The 17403-nt window shown below is 44.2% G+C and overlaps 1 protein-coding gene across 2 annotated transcripts in view; it reads left to right on the top strand.

Moving 5' to 3' along the window:
• LOC124008212 (lysine-specific demethylase 6A-like) overlaps nt 1-17403 on the top strand; it is a 53474-nt gene that overhangs the window by 6079 nt on the left and 29992 nt on the right. For both annotated transcript variants that reach the window (XM_046319324.1, XM_046319323.1), the window contains exons 3-7: nt 11741-11849; nt 12923-12972; nt 14218-14276; nt 15003-15123; nt 15761-15815. In XM_046319324.1, coding sequence (XP_046175280.1) covers nt 11741-11849; nt 12923-12972; nt 14218-14276; nt 15003-15123; nt 15761-15815 — 394 coding nt within the window. The remainder of the gene's footprint in view (nt 1-11740; nt 11850-12922; nt 12973-14217; nt 14277-15002; nt 15124-15760; nt 15816-17403) is intronic.

Below are 17403 nucleotides of genomic sequence, written 5' to 3'. Positions count from 1 at the left end.
GACACTGCATCTCGACGCAAGAGGCGTCACTGCACTACCTGGTTCGAATCCAGGCTGCATCACATTGGGATTGGGAGTCCCATAGGGCGGTGCACAATTGGCCCAGCGTCGTCCGGGTTTGGCTGGGGTAATCCGTAATTGTAAATAAGAATTTGTTCTTAAACTGACTTGCATAGTTAAATAAAAAAGAAATAAACAATCAAATTCAAACATTAAAAAATCTCCAGAGTGGCGTAGCAGTCTAAGGCATTGCATCTCAGTGAGGGACGCATCACCTACAGACCCAGGTTCGATCCCAGGCGGTGTCACAACCGGCCTTGAGCAGGAGTCCCATTGGGTGGCGCACAATTGGCCCAGTGTCGTCTGGGTTAGTGGAGGGTTTGGCCGGGAGGGGCTTTAGCGACTCCTTGTGCCGGGCCGTGTGCCTGCAGGCTCACTTCGGTCATCAGTTGAACAGTGTTTCCTCAGACACTGGTGCAGCTGGCTTCCGGGTTAAGAGGGTGGGTGTTAAGAAGCGCGGTTTGGCGGGTCATGTTTCGGAGGAAGCATGACTCGACCTTCACCTCTCCAGAGCCTGTTTAGGAAAATGCAGCGATGCGATTGGAATTTGATATCATGAAAAGGGGGGTAAATGCAAAAAACATATACAGTACCAGTCTAAGGTTTGGACAACTACTCATTCAAGGGTTTTCTTTATTTTTAGTATTTTCTACATTGTAGAATAATAGTGAAGATGTCAAACATATGAAATAACACATGTAGTAACCAAAAAAGTGTTAAACAAATCAAAATATATTTTAGATTCTTCAAAGTAGCCACCCTTTTACCTTGACGGCTTTACCCACTCTTGGCATTCTCTCAGCCTGCTTCACCTGGAATGCTTTTCCATATGCTGAGCACTTGTTGGCTGCTTTTCCTTCACCCTACAGTTCAACTGAACCCATACCATCTCAATTGGGTTGAGGTCGGGTGATTGTGGAGGCCAGGTCATCTGATGCAGCACCATCACTCTCCTTGGTCTAATAGCCCTTACACAGCCAGGAGGTGTGTTGGGTCATTGTCCTGAAAAATAAATTATAGTCCCACTAAGCCCAAACCAGATGGGATGGCGTTTCGCTGCAGAATGCTGTGGTAGCAACGCTGGTTTAGTGTGCCTTGAATTAGAAATAAATCATTAACAGTGTCAACAGCAACGCACCACCACACCTCCACGCTTCACGGTAGAAACCACACATGCCGAGATCATCCATTCACCTACTCTGCATCTCCCAAAGACATGGCGGCTGGGACCAAAAATCTCAAGTTTGGACTCATCAGACCAACGTACAGATTTCCACTGGTGTAATGTCCATTGTTCATGTTTCTTGGCACAAGCAAGTCTCTTCATCTTCTTCTTCTTATTATTGTCCTTTAGTGGTATCTTTGCAGCAATTTGACTATGAAGGCCTGTTTCTCCTTTGAACAGTTATGTTAAGTCTGTTACTTGAACTATGAAGCATTTATCTGGGCTGCAGTTTCTGAGGCTGGTAACGAATGAATTTATCCTCTGCAGCAGAGGTAACTCTGGGTCTTCCTTTCCTGTGGCGGTCCTCGTGAGAGCCAGTTTCATCATACAACTTGATGATTTTTGAACCTGCATTTGAAGAAACTTTCAGTTCTTATTTTTCCGTGCTGACTGACCTTCATGTCTTATAGTAATTATGGACTCTTGTTTCTCTTTGCTTATTTGAACGGCCCTGAACTATGTAAACTGGAAACCACGTATCCTGAGGCTGCATTCATTTTAGCTGGGGATTTTAACAAGGCTAATCTGTAAACAAGACTCCTTAAATTCTATCAGCATATTGATTGTGCAACCAGGGCTGGTAAAACCCTGGATCATTGTTATTCTAACTTCTATAAGGCCCTCCCCCCACCCCCCCTTTTGGAAAAGCTGACCATGACTCCATTTTGCTGCTCCCAGCCTATAGACAGAGACTAAAACAGGAAGTTCCCGCGCTCAGGTCTGTTCAAGTGCATCAGCGATGTGGTACCCACAGCAACCATTAAAACATTCCCAAACCAGAAACCGTGGATTGATGGCAGCATTTGCGTGAAACTGAAAGCGCGAACCCCTGCTTTTAACCAGGGCAAGGTGACCGTAAACATGACCGAATACAAACAGTTTAGCTATTCCTTCCGCAAGACAATCAAACAAGCTATAGAGACAAAGTAGTCGCAATTCAATGGCTCGGACACGAGGTATGTGGCAGCGTCTACAGTCAATCACAGAATTACAAAAAGAAAACCAGCCCTGTCGCGGACCAGGATGTCTTTCTCCCAGACAGACTAAATAACTTCTTTGCTTGCTTTGAGGACAATACAGTGCCACTGACACGGCCCGCTACAAAAACCTGTGGACTCTCCTTCACTGCAGCCGACATGAGTAAAACATTTAAACGTGTTAACCCTCGCAAGGCTGCAGGCCCAGACGGCATCCCCAGCCGCGTCCTCAGAGCATGCACAGACCAGCTAGCTGGTGTGTTTACGGACATATTCAATCAATCCTTATCCTAGTCTGTTGTTCCCACATGCTTCGAGAGCCACCATTGTTCCTGTTCCCAAGAAAGCTAAGGTAACTGAGCTAAATGACTACTGCCCTGTAGCACTCACTTCCGTCATCATGAAGTGCTTTGAGATACTAGTCAAGGACCATATCACCTCCACCCTACCTGACACCCTAGACCCACTCCAATTTGCTTACCGCCCCAATAGGTCCACAGACGACGCAAACCCAACCACACTGCCCTAACCCATCTGGACAAGAGGAGTACCTATGTGAGAATGCTGTTCATCGACTACAGCTCAGCATTTAACACCATAATACCCTCCGCTCATCAAAGGGTCTCGACCCCGCCCTGTGCAACTGGGCACTGGACTTCCTGACTGGCTGCCCCCAGGTGGTGAGGGTAGGCAACAACATCTCCACCCCGCTGATCCTCAACACCCCACAAGGGTGCGTTCTGAGCCCTCCTGTACTCCCTGTTCACCCACGACTGCGTGGCCATGCACGCCTCCAACTCAATCATCAAGTTTGCAGACGACACTACAGTGGTAGGCTTGATTATCAACAACGATGAGACGGCCTACAGGGAGGAGGTGAGGGCCCTCGGCGTGTGGTGTCAGGAAAATAACCTCACACAACGTCAACAAAACAAAGGGGATGATCGTGGACTTCAGGAAACAGCAGAGGGAGCACCCCCCTATCCACATCGACGGCACAGTAGTGGAGAGGGTAGTAAGTTTTTTTAAGTTCCTCGGCGTACACATCACGGACAAACTGAATTGGTCCACCCACACAGACACTGTGGTGAAGAAGGCACAGCAGCGCCTCTTCAACCTCAGGAGGCTGAAGAAATGCGGCTTGTCACCAAAAGCACTCACAAACTTCTACAGATGCCCAATCGAGAGCATCCTGTCGGACTGTATCGCCGCCTGATACGGCAACTGCTCCGCCCACAACTGTAAGGCTCTCCAGAGGGTAGTGAGGTCTGCACAACGCATCACCGGGGGCAAACTACCTGCCTTCCAGGACACCTACACCACCCGATGTTACAGGAAGGCCATAAAGATCATCAAGGACAACAACCTCCCTAGCCACTGCCTGTTCACCCTGCTATCATCCAGAAGGTGAGGTCAGTACAGGTGCGTCAAAACAGGGACCAAGAGACAGAAGCTGTTTTTCAATCTCAAGGCCATCAAACAGCCACCACTAACATTGAGTGGCTGCTGCCAACATACTGACTCAACTCCAGCTACTTTAATAATGGAAAAATTGATGTAAAAAATGTATCACTAGCTACTAGCTAAACAATGCCACTTAATGTTTACATACCCTACATTACTCATCTCATATGTACACTGCTCAAAAAAATAAAGGGAACACTTAAACAACACAATGTAACTCCAAGTCAATAACACTTCTGTGAAATCAAACTGTCCACTTAGGAAGCAACACTGATTGACAATAAATTTCACATGCTGTTGTGCAAATGGAATAGACAACAGGTGCAAATTATAGGCAATTACCAAGACACCCCCAATAAAGGATTGGTTCTGCAGGTGGTGACCACAGACCACTTCTCAGATCCTATGCTTCCTGGCTGATGTTTTGGTCACTTTTGAATGCTGGCGGTGCTTTCACTCTAGTGGTAGCATGAGACTGAGTCTACAACCCACACAAGTGGCTCAGGTAGTGCAGCTCATCCAGGATGGCACATCAATGCGAGCTGTGGCAAGAAGGTTTGCGGTGTCTGTCAGCGTAGTGTCCAGAGCATGGAGGCTACCAGGAGACAGGCCAGTACATCACGAGATGTGTTGGAGGCCGTAGGAGGGCAACAACCCAGCAGCAGGACCGCTACCTCCACCTTTGTGCAAGGAGGAGCACTGCCAGAGCCCTGCAAAATGACCTCCAGCAGGCCACAAATGTGCATGTGTCTGCTCAAATGGTCAGAAACTCCATGAGGGTGGTATGACTCCGTGAGGGTGATATGAGGGCCCGACGTCCACAGGTGGGGGTTGTGCTTACAGCCCAACACCGTGCAGGATGTTTGGCATTTGCCAGAGAACACCAAGATTGGCAAATTCGCCGCTGGTGCCCTGTGCTCTTCATAGATGAAAGCAGGTTCACACTGAGCACACGTGACAGTCTGGAGACACCGTGGAGAACGTTCTGCTGCCTGCAACATCCTCCAGCATGACCGGTTTGGCGATGGGTCAGTCATGGTGTGGGTGGCATTTCTTTGGGGGGCCGCACAGCCCTCCATGTGCTCGCCAGAGGTAGCCTGACTGCCATTAGGTACCGAGATGAGATCCTCAGACCCCTTGTGAGACCATATGCTGGTGCGGTTGGTCCTGAGTTCCTCCTAATGCTAGACCTCATGTGGCTGGACTGTGTCAGCAGTTCCTGCAAGAGGAAGGCATTGATGCTATGGACTGGCCCGCCCGTTCCCCAGACCTGACTCCAATTGAGCACATCTGGGACATCATGTCTCGCTCCGTCCACCAACACCACGTTGCACCACAGACTGTCCAGGAGTTGGCGGATGCTTTAGTCCAGGTCTGGGAGGAGATCCCTCAGGAGACCATCCACCACCTCATCAGTAGCATGCCCAGGAGTTGTAGGAAGGTCATACAGGCACGTGAAGGCCACACACACTACTGAGCCTCATTTTGACTTGTTATAAGGACATTACATAAAAGTTGGATCAGCCTGTAGTGTGGTTTTCCACTTTTAATTTTGAGTTTCACTCCAAATCCAGACCTCCATGGGTTGATAAATTTGATTTCCATTGATCATCTTTGTGATTTTGTTGTCAGCACATTCAACTATGTAATGAAAATGGTATTTAAGAATATTTCATTCAGATCTAGGATGTGTTATTTTAGTGTTCCCTTTATTTTTTTGAGCAGTGTATATACTGTACTCAACCATCTACTGCATCTTGCCTATGCCTTTCTGTACCATCACTCATTCATATATTTGTATGTACATATTCTTCATCCCTTTACACTTGTGTGTGTATAAGGTAGTTGTTGTGGAATTGTTAGATTACTCGTTGGTAATGACTGCATTGTCAGAACTAGAAGCACAAGCATTTCGCTACACTCGCATTAACATCTACTATCCATGTGTATGTTACAAATAAAATTTGATTTGAGCTGTTCTTGCCACAATATGGATTTGGTCTTTTACCAAATAGGGCCATCTTCTATATACCACCCCAACCTTGTCACAACACAACTGATTTGGCTAACATTAAGAAGTTAACAAATTCCACAAATGAACATTTAACAAGGCACACCTGTTAATTGAAATGCATTCAAGGTGACTACCTAATGAAGCTGGTTGAGAGAATACCAAGAGGGTGCAAAGCTGTCATCAAGGCAAAGAGTGGCTACTTTGAAGAATCTGAAATATAAAATATACTTCAATTTCTCACTTTTTTTGGTTACTACATGATTCCATATGGATTATTTAATAGATTTGATGTCTTCATTATTCTACAATCTAGAAAATATAAAAAATAAAGAACCCCTGGAATGAGTGTGTTTCCCAACTTTTGACAGGTACTGTATGTGGACACCCCTTCAAATGAGTGGATTTGGCTATTTCAGCCACACCTGTTGCTGACAGGTGTAAAATAGAGCACACAGCCATACAATCTCCATAGACAAACATTGGCAGTAGAATATCCTTACTGAAAAAGCTCAGTGACTTTCAACGTGGCACCTTCATAGGATGCCACCTTTCCAAGAAGTCAGTTCGTCAAATTTGTGCCCTGCTAGAGCTGCCCCGGTCAACTGTAAGTGCTGTTATTCTGAAGTAGAAACGTCTAGGAGCATCAACCGTTCAGCTGTGAAGTGGTAGGCCAAACAAGCTCATCGTCTGTCCTCGGTTGCAACACTCACTACCGAGTTCCAAACTGCCTCTGGAAGCAACGTCAACACAATAAATGTCTGTTGGGAGCTTGAGGAAATGGGTTTCCGTGGATGAGCAGCCGCACACAAGCCTAAGCTCACAATGCCAAGCATCGGCTGGGGTGGTGGAAAACTCGCCACCATTGAACAATGCAGCAGTGGAGACGCGTTCTCTGGAGTGATGATTCACGCTTCACCATCTGGCAGTCCGGTTGACGAATCTGGGTTTGGCGGATGCCAGGAGAACGCATATTGCCCGACTGCATAGTGCCAACTGTGAAGTTTGGTGGAGAAGAATAAAGGTCTGAGGCTATTTTTCATTGTTCAGGCTACATATGCACACACTGAACAAAAATATAAACGCAACATGTAAGGTGAACTCAAATACACACAAAAAGCTTTCTCTCATTTTGTGGACAAATTTATTTCCATCACTGTTAGTGAGCATTTCACCTTTGTCAATATAATCTATCCACCTTACAGGTGTGGCATATCAAGAAATTGATTTAAATTGCATGATCAGGTGCAACCTGTGCTGGGGACAATAAAAGGCCGTTCTAAAATTTGCGGTTTTGTCAACCCAATGCCACAGATATCTGCAATTGGCATGCTGACTGCAGGAATATCCACCAGCGCTGTTGTCAGAGAATTTAATGTTCATCTCTCTAACATAAGCTGCCTCCAATGTTGTTTTAGAGAATTTGGCAGTACGTCCAACCGGCCTCACAACCGCAGACCAGCCCAGGACCTCCTCATCCGGCCCCTCTTGACCTGTGGGATTGTCAGAGACCAGACAGCTCATGAAACTTATTTTGATGGAAAAGTAGAGCCCTTTTAGAAAGGGGTAAATACCTTTTCACTGTGTGTGTGATTAGCTACCAGCTATGGCACAAAATGACACTGACCACAGCAACTACAGCATTTATTGTATCTATAAATGTGCTCATACTTGACTTTGAACTAGATATTTATTCGCAAATGCGAGTGAAATGCTTGTACTGTAGAGCCCTGACCACCCACCAATGTGGCTGGTGAAATAGACATCTTGCCAAAATCTACCTGCATTTGGCGGGGTTCATTTTAGGTTCTGGAACGTACCCCTTTTTGTTTTGCCATATGCAGTACAACAGACATTTACACACGTCTCTCGTCTGGTCTGCGTAACACACAGGATGTAACCAAATGATTGGTCCCACAGAGGGAACTCCTTTTGTAATGGAGTTAGTGGCCGTACACAGATAGTATACCCACGTTAGGTTCTGTTCTTGCCCAGCCCATTTCTTGCCTTCTGAGTGATCTAACACCTCAGTATTGCCCACTATCCCTCAACGTTGATGAATATTGAGTAGGCCAAGGGCATACGTGAATCTCGTCACTCACTAGTGTTATTGGTTCACTGTCATAGCACAAGCTCCCCTGAACTTGGTAGTCCAGTTGAGTGACATGTGGATGTTTTATCCACCTCACCCTCCCCAAACACACACAGACACGCACGTTTCAGAGACAAATACCTAATGCTGTCATCGAGTTAATCATTGGCTGGTCATTATCTACATTCTTTAAGTGCTCGATCTGCAAACAGTTTTGAATCGGTTTTGTTCAAACATACTTTTTTTTTCTCTCTCTCGCTCGCTTGGTGAATGACTGATCTAAGAGCCACCCAGATATAGGGCCTAACTGTAAATGACACCAGAATTTGCAACAGTGAATTAAACATGAAAAAGGTTAAGCAGATCTCTTAGGCAAGAGTCATTCCACTTGTGTTTGTGGCTAATATGCACTTACTGTTGAAGTCGGACGTTTAAATGTATTTGGCTAAGGTGTATGTAAACTCAGTTTTTCACAATTCATGACATTTAATCCTAGTAAAAATTCCCTGTCTTAGGCCACTTTATTTTAAGAATTTGAAATGTCAGAATAATAGTAGAGTGATCTATTTCTGCTTTTATTTCTTTCATCACATTCCTAGTGGGTCAGAAATTTACATACGCTCAATTAGTAATTGGTAGCATTGCCTTTTAAATTCTTTCACTTGGGTCAAACATGTCGGGTAGCCTTTTACAAGCTTCCCACAATAAGTTGGGTGAATTTTGGCCCATTCTTCCTGACAGAGCTGGTGTAACTCAGTCAGGTTTGTAGGCCTCCTTGCTCGCACGTCCTTTCTCAGTTCTGCCCATAAATGTTCTATAAGATTGAGGTCAGGGCTTTGTGAGGGCCCTCCAATACATTGACTTTGTTGTCCGTAACCTTTCTAGGGCAGGCGTTCCGCTAGCGGAACCCATCAACAACATTCCGCTGAAAAGGCAGCGTGCTTTCACACATTAATAAACAAGTCCAATACTGCAAATGAATGAAACTTCTTGTTAATCTACCCATCGTGTCCGATTTCAAAAAGGCTTTACAGCAAAAACACAACATATGATTATGTTAGGTCAGAGCCAAGTCAAAAAAAGACATTTTTCCAGCCAAAGATAGGAGTCACAAAAAGCAGAAATATAGATCAAATTAATCACTAACCTTTTAATCTTCATCAGATGACACTCATAGGACATCATGTTACACAATACATGTATGTTTTGTTCGATAATGTGCATATTTATATCCAAAAATCTGTTTACATTGGCGCGTTATGTGCAGTAATGTTTTGATTCCAAAACATCTGATTTAGCAGAAATACTCATAATAAACATTGACAAAAGATACAAGTGTTATTCACAGAATTAAAGAGCAACTTCTCCTTAATTCAACTGCTGTGTCAGATTTTAAGTACGGAAAAAGCATAATCTGAGTACGGCGCTCAGAGCCCAATCCAGCCAAAGAAATATCCGCCATGTTGGAGTCAACAGAAGTTAGAAATAACATTATAAATATTCACTTACCTTTGATCATCAGAATGCACTCCCAGGAATCCCAGTTCGACAATAAATTACTGATTTGTTCCATAAAGTCCATTTATGTCCAAATAGCCTCTTGTTATCGTGTTCAGCCCAGTAGTCCATCTTCATAAGGCGCGAGCACTAAGTCCAGACAAAAACTCAAAACGTTCCGGCACAGGTCGTATAAACATGTCAAGTGATGTATAGAATCACTCTTTAGGATGTATTTAACATAAATCATCAATAAGGTTCCAACCGGAGAATTCCATTGTCTGTAGAAATGCACTGGAACGAGAGCTAACTCTGTCGGGGACCGCACGTCACGAGCCTGAGACACTGCCAGACCCATGACCCATTCAGCTCCCATTCCCCCCTCCTTTATAGCAGAAGCCTGAAACAAGTTTCTAAAGACTGTTGACATCTAGTGGAAGTCTTAGGAAGTGCAACTTGACCCCATAGACATTGTGTATTCGGTAGGCCAAGCTTTGAAAAACTACAAACCTCAGATTTCCCTCTTCATGTTTGGATTTTTCTCAGGTTTTCGCCTGCCATATAAGTTCTGTTATACTCACAGACATCATTCAAACATTTTTAGAAACTTCATAGTGTTTTCTATCCAATGCTAATAATAATATGCATATGTTAGCATCTGGGACAGAGTAGGCGGCAGTTCACTCTGGGCACGCTATTCATCCAAAAGTGAAAATGCTGACCCCTATCCCAATTAAGCCATTTTGCCACAACTTTGGAGGTATGCTTGGGGTCATTGTCCATTTGGAAGAACCATTTGTGACCAAGCTTTAACTTCCTGACTGATGTCTTGAGATGTTGATTCAATATATCCACACAATTTTCCGTCCTCATGATGCAATCTATTTTGATGTGCACCAGTCCCTCATGCAGCAAAGCACCCCACAACATGATGCCCTCACCTCCATGCTTCAAGGTTGGGATGGTGTTCTTTGGCTTGCAAGCCTCTCCCTTTTTCTTCCAAACATGATGGTCATTATGGTCAAACAGTTCTATTTTTGTTTCATCAGACCAGAAGACATTTCTCCAAAAAGTACGATCTTTGTCCCCATGTGCCGTTGCGATCCGTAGTCTGGCTTTTTTATGAAGGTTTTGGAGCAGTGGCTTTGCAGAGCGGTCTTTCAGGTTATGTCAATATAGGTCTCGTTTTACTGTGGATATAGATACTTTTGTACCGGTTTCCTTTAGCATCTTCACAGGGTCCTTTGCTGCTGTTCTGGGATTGATTTGCACTTTTCGCACCAAAACACGTTAATCTCTGGGAGACAGAACGCGTCTCCTTCCTGAGCGGTATGAGGCTGCATGGTCCCATGGTGTTTATACTTGCGTAGTATTGTTTGTACAGGTGAATGTGGTACCTTTAGCCGTTTGGATGAACCAGACTTATGGAGGTCTACAATTAATTTTTCGGAGGTCTTGGCTGATTTCTTTTGATTTTCCCATGATGTCAAGCAAAGAGGCACTGAGTTTGAAGGAAAGCCTTGAAATAGATCCACAGGTACACCTCCAATTGACTCAAATTATGTCAATTAGCCTATCAGAAGCTTCTAAAGCCAGGACATCATTTTATGGGGTTTTCTGAGCAGTTTAAAGGCACAGTCAACTTAGTGTATGTAAGCAGTGTATGTAAGTTTCTGACCCACTGGAATTGTGATACAGTGAGTTATAAGTGAAAAAATCTGTCTGTAAACAATCGTTGGAAACATTACTTGTGTCATGCATAAAGTAGATGTCCTACCCAACTTGCCAAAATTTGTGGAGTGGTTGAAAAACAAGTTTTAATGACTCAAACCTAAGTGTATGTAAACTTCCGACTTCAACTGTGTGTGTCTTCTGCAGGTGTGTGTGACAGACTATCTGAAGGAATGCTCTGATGCAATGCTTAGTTGCTGTTTGTGTATATTTAGTGATTGTGCTCTGTTTCAGAAGCTATGTCCTCAGAGCTGTTACTCAGAGTGCAAGGTAACACTGTTTATGGGTTTCTAGAGTTCAGCAGTAGTCCTCCAGGAGTGGGTGTGTTTAATGTGTGATTAGGCCTCAGGCAGAGCCATCCCTGTGAGTGATGCGCATCTCGCGGTGCTTTTTATTTTCCAGTGGAAGAAGTCCAAATCAAAGCATGGCCCAACACACACAATGAACAGAAATCCATACCATCGCTCTCGTTTATATGGACATTTATAACTGATTGAAAAGTGGCACTCTATCCCCTATATAGTGCACTACCTTTGACCAGGGCATAAGTGGCTCCGGTCAAAATTAGTTCGCTATGTAGGGAATAGAGGGCCGTTTGTGACTCATCACATGTGAGACTTCCTGGTAAGAGACACTGCTGTCTGTGTTCATGCTGAGTTTCATCTTGCTGTATTTGTCCCCAGGCCGTTCGTTCCTATGATTCGCTCATCTTGAAGGCTGAAGGAAAAGTGGAGCCAGAGTTATTCTGCCAGCTAGGCCACTTCAACCTCCTCCTGGAGGAGTACGCTAAAGGTGAGTTGACGCCCCTCTTGCGCTCTCGCTCGCTCCCTCCCCCCCGTATGGACATTGTTTTGCGAACATTAAGTCAACATTTCTACATGCCGTGTGGCATTATTCAAGTGTGTTAACTTCTGTGCAGCATCAGCGGGGAGCTAACATGATGCCCTCCAGACTCCCAGTGCAGCCTAAAGTCAAGTGGAGCAGGCAGGGTGCTTTCACACTTTAATAAGGTGGACATTGGCTGCACTGATAGACTGTTGAACCGTGAGACGCATTTGACAGAAGTACCAACGGTAACAAAATGATAGTCCCAAATCATTTTTCATGTTGTTGTATTGGAAAAAGTCCAGAAGTTTCAGTATAGCGTGCAACACCAGTGTCTACTCTGGTCTTGGCACATGGGCTCCAGCCAACAGCTGGCAGACAGAGTGGGCTAGTCTACCCGATGAGATTATTGTGAGAATATTTGTCAAAACGGCAGTCAAGCATCGATCAAGCCCCTTGAAATGTATTGAAACGGAACATGAAGATCACTGTGCACTTTCAGCACGATGTGAAGTTCATCTGAAGTTCCCACTAGGCACAGATGTCTATTCCACATTGGTTCAATGTCGTTTCATTGAAATAATGTGGAAACAACATTGAGTCAACCAGTGTGTGCCCAGTGGGTTACTTCATCTGTAGCCTAATAAACTGCATGGTTTCTCGAGTCCAAATCAGTATTTGTGCATAAAGGCATTTCCACCAGCATTTTTTGCATAATTAATTTTAGAGACGCAAAAAGATCCCACCATGTCGAAAGAATAAGTTATCTATCCATATTTATAAAAATGTAATTTAATTGTGCATAAAAACAGTATGGTAACATGGTTTCTGTCACACTCGATTTACCTCCCTTTATTTGTTATTTTTACCTAGTCCCCCCACCTGGGTTAAAAACTGAATTACATTTTATTTCAGTTAGATGCAGTTGACCCCAACTTGGCATTGCTGAAAACAAAGCTGGTCTTATAGCAAAGTTAGTTGGTGTTAACCTTTTGTTATGTCTGGTATTTAATATCCCTCTTCTTTCTCCCTAATCACAGCATTATCAGCATACCAGAGGTACTACAGCTTACAGTCCGACTACTGGAAGGTGAGAAAATACTACTGACGGACACACACTCTGAAAGCTTCTGCATGCTTTGGTTTCGGCTGGAGCCTATTCAAACTGAGCAAATTTGCTCACAAACTCCCTTAAAAGACCTTTGCTTGGAAAAAGTAGATAAGGCGACAATAGCTCTGTCCCTCTTTAGACGCAGTAGCCAGTATACACTTCCTCAAAATAGTCAGTATTAAACTAACTCAAGTTCTTTCATTTAATTTGGATGTTTGTGTCAGATCTTAGTCGTGTAATTTACATATAAGATGTTTGGTGCAGTGTTTCTCAAGTGAAATGTGCATGAAAATGAGTCGTCTATCCTTGATGACAAACACTTAATTGAAGAAATCCTACAATTGACCAAAGATGGGCGAAGAGGCGTAGACTTTGGCTCAACTTCAGCTTGCCACGGGAAAACGTGTAGCGTGCACGAATAGCTGAAACACCGTTGCCAAAGCTCACAATGAACAAACACGTCGTCATAATATATGAACAAACTGTTCCCAACAGTTTCTGATGGGGAAGCATGCGGACACCTTTACTCACACACTCACGCTCTTATCTGTGGAGCTCTTTATAGTAGTAATGTCTCCATTCTACTTCTACTGCAGATTATATTCTGCTCATGTTCATCCTCCACCTGCCAAGGTTAACCCGTTCACATCGCACCGGCTGACCAACCAGACACAGGAAGTGTGTGTGGTTATGATTCAGGGGTTTGTCTGGAGGCACGCTGTGGGTTGTGGCTTTCAGATTAGACTCCTTCTCTGCCGTTTTCTGTTTGAGTCGAGAAATCTGTGGTGAGATGTGAGCATTTGGTAGGCCTACATGGTGATTCCATTTGAGTGTCGGCCAGCAGAGACTATCCCCAAAAGGCATCTAGTGCTGTAACCAGTCATTGCTCAAAGAAAGACTTCTATTGCCTGTGGTTAAAATGAATGGTCCATAACTAATGACGACAGATTATGACGGATGCCTTATAGAGTGGGTTTCTGGAAGGGCTCCTATGCAGACGACATGTCTGGGCTGCAGCCATTTTGAAAGTTTTGTGTGTGTGTGTGTGTGTGTGTGTGTGTGTGTGTGTGTGTGTGTGTGTGTGTGTGTGTGTGTGTGTGTGTGTGTGTGTGTGTGTGTGTGTGTGTGTGTGTGTGTGTGTGTGTGTGTGTGTGTGTGTGTGTGTGTGTGTGGCCTGTAACTAATTAGTCTTAATGGTGCTCTGTGTGCATCTGCCTCTTCCAGAATGCTGCCTTCCTATATGGCCTGGGCATGGTCTACTTCCATTACAACGCCTTTCAGTGGTGAGTAGCTGTCTTATACTACCTAAGTATGGAGGACTGGATTATGATGGTGTTACAGGTATCACTTGTTTTGACCATGACCCCTACAGGCCCTGGTGAACAGTAGCGCATAGGGAGCCAGTTGTGAAGAATCCCTGAAGATCTCCAGTTTTAATCATGTTGTGAAAAATCCAGGAAGAGCTCCTGTTTTAATCATGTTGTGAAGAAACCAGGAAGAGCTCCTGTTTTAATCATGTTGTGAAGAAACCAGGAAGAGCTCCTGTTTTAATCATGTTGTGAAGAAACCAGGAAGAGCTCCTGTTTTAATCATGTTGTGAAGAAACCAGGAAGAGCTCCTGTTTTAATCATGTTGTGAAGAATCCAGGAAGAGCTCCTGTTTTAATCATGTTGTGAAGAAACCAGGAAGAGCTCCTGTTTTAATCATGTTGTGAAGAAACCAGGAAGAGCATCCAGGAAGAGCTCCTGTTTTAATCATGTTGTGAAGAAACCAGGAAGAGCTCCTGTTTTAATCATGTTGTGAAGAAACCAGGAAGAGCTCCTGTTTTAATCATGTTGTGAAGAAACCAGGAAGAGCTCCTGTTTTAATCGTGATATTCTCTCCTCTGGAGAGCTGTGTTCTCTGTTCAACACTGTAGTGCTGACTCTTCATCTTCTGAGTGGCGTCTCCCATTTCTAACTTGGAATATATTTATTCTCTCTCTCTCGCCATCTCTTCTCCTCCCCCAGGGCGATTAAAGCTTTCCAGGAGGTGCTGTACATCGACCCCAGTTTCTCACGAGCCAAGGAGATCCACCTGCGACTCGGCCTCATGTTTAAGGTCAACACCGACTACGAGTCAAGCCTAAAGGTACTCTGCCTGCCTCTCTCCTCCACTAGTGGAGCCACCACAACATTTCCCACAGGACATCCAGGGAGGAACGTTAGTGTAGAATGAATCTTTTTATTTGTATAGGTTGGCACCTTATTCTATTGATCAGGGATGGGCCACCAAACATCTGAACTCATTGTGGGGGTCTCAGTGGCTCGTGGGTCTGTGTACCCACATCCATACCCACACATGCAGCCAGGCCTTTTGGGGGATCCTACGCACAAAGTAGTCAATTTCATGCAGTTCCACTCATTTTGCCATGGGGCGGAGAGAAATGTTTGCAATTTTTTATATTTGAGTGAGACTAACAAAACAAAACCAATGGGGGACTGTAAAGAGGACTTGCACAGTGTGCAATCTCTTCATCAGTTGCCCACTCCCTTGTTCGTTCGTTCTCTCCTGCTCTCTAATTGCAGTGCAGAAGGTGACCAGGGGGAGAGGCAGCTTGCTGAAGAATTGATTTCCTTGTGTCTGAGTCTGACAGTCAGGGAAAAGGAGTGTCTCAGTGCATGGGGATTCATGTATAGGAATTACCCTTTGCATTGTTCTTTTGTTTCTGTCTATTTCTTGTCCTTCAGTGGATGTTAATGCCTTGAATATTCTGTTCTGTCGACAGCATTTCCAGCTGGCTTTGATTGACTCCAACCCCTGCACTTTGTCCAAAGCTGAAAGTAAGTAGTGTGAATAAAGATAATTCGGTAATGCAAGTTTACTTTTTAAAATATGCATGTTGATGTTCATTTGAGATTTAACTACAGAGATGTACAGGACAAATTGGCCAACTATGGTGATTGAGAGTAGGGATGGGCATGCGTAATGGAGTACTCAAACTGTTATATATATATATATATAGTGAAATGTTTGTCTTGAAGACTACGTTAATTTGCTTTGACTCTAGTGTTCCATTTGTACATGTGCATTTGAAGGACACCACAAAAATAAACCAAGCCAAGCATCACAGTTCTGCTCACTAAATTCCCTTTCCCCTACATGTCTCTCACTCAATTGCGTACCGACCGCTTCCTCTACACACGCATTCTGTGTGTGCCTACAGAAATAAATGCCTATTAAAAATACAATCCATTCAGAAAGTATTCAAACCCCTTGACTTCCACATTTTGTTACGTTACATCCTTATTCTAAAATTAATTAAATAAAACATTCTTCATCTACACACACTACCCAATAATGACAAAGAGAAAACAAGTTTGTAGACATTTTTGCAAATGTATTAAAAATAAAAATAACTTCAAAACCTTATTTACATAAGTATTCAGACTCTTTGCTATGAGACTCGAAATTGAGCTCAGGTGTATCATTTTTCCATTGATCATCCTTGCAGAAACATCCACCTGGGGTAAATTCAATTGATTGGACATGATTTGGAAAGAGACACACCTGTCTATTTAAGGTCCCACAGTTGACAGTGCATGTCAGAGCAAAAACCAAGCCCTGAGGTCGAAGGAATTGTTCATAGAGCTCTGAGACAGGATTGTGTTGAGGCACAGATCTGGGGAAGGATACCAAAACATTTCTGCAGCATTGAAGGTCCCCAAGAAGACAGTGGCCTCCATTCTTAAATGGAAGAAGTTTGGAACCACCAAAACACTTCCTAGACCTGGCTGCCCGGCTAAACTAAGCAGTCGTGGGAGAAGGGCCTTGGTCAGGGAGGTGACCAAGAACCCGATGGTCACTCTGACAGAGCTCCAGAGTTCCTCTATGGAGATGGGAGAACCTTCCAAAAGGACTGCTATCTGCAGCACTCCACCAATAAGGCCTTTATGGTAGAGTGGCCAGACGGAAGCCACTCCTCAGTAAAAGGCAGATGACAGTCCGCTTGGAGTTTGCCAAAAGGCACCTAAAGGACTCTGACCATGAGAAACAAGATTATCTGGTCTGATGAAACCAAGATTGAACTATTTGGACTGAATTCCAAGTGTCACGTCTGGAGGAAACCTGGCACCATCCATACAGTGAAGCAGCATCATCCTGTGGGATGTTTTTCAGTGGCAGGGACTGGGAGAGTAGTCAATATTGAAGGAAAGATGAACGGAGCAAAGTACAGATAGATCGTTGACGAAAACGTGCTCAGGACCTCAGACGGGCGAAGGTTCACCTTCCAACAGGAAAATGTCCCTAAGCACACAGTCAAGACAACACAGGAGTGCTGGCTTTTGAGGCTTGACCGGACCGGGGTATGTGTTGTGAAGCTAGCTACAATAAGGATTAGGCACGATAGTGGAATTTGCGGTTTGCCTT

Source organism: Oncorhynchus gorbuscha, linkage group LG21 (assembly GCF_021184085.1).
Source record: "Oncorhynchus gorbuscha isolate QuinsamMale2020 ecotype Even-year linkage group LG21, OgorEven_v1.0, whole genome shotgun sequence".
Classification (NCBI taxonomy): Eukaryota; Metazoa; Chordata; class Actinopteri; order Salmoniformes; family Salmonidae; genus Oncorhynchus; species Oncorhynchus gorbuscha.
Note: the sequence above shows the minus strand (reverse complement) of the source record. Positions and strands in the feature narration are given on the sequence as shown.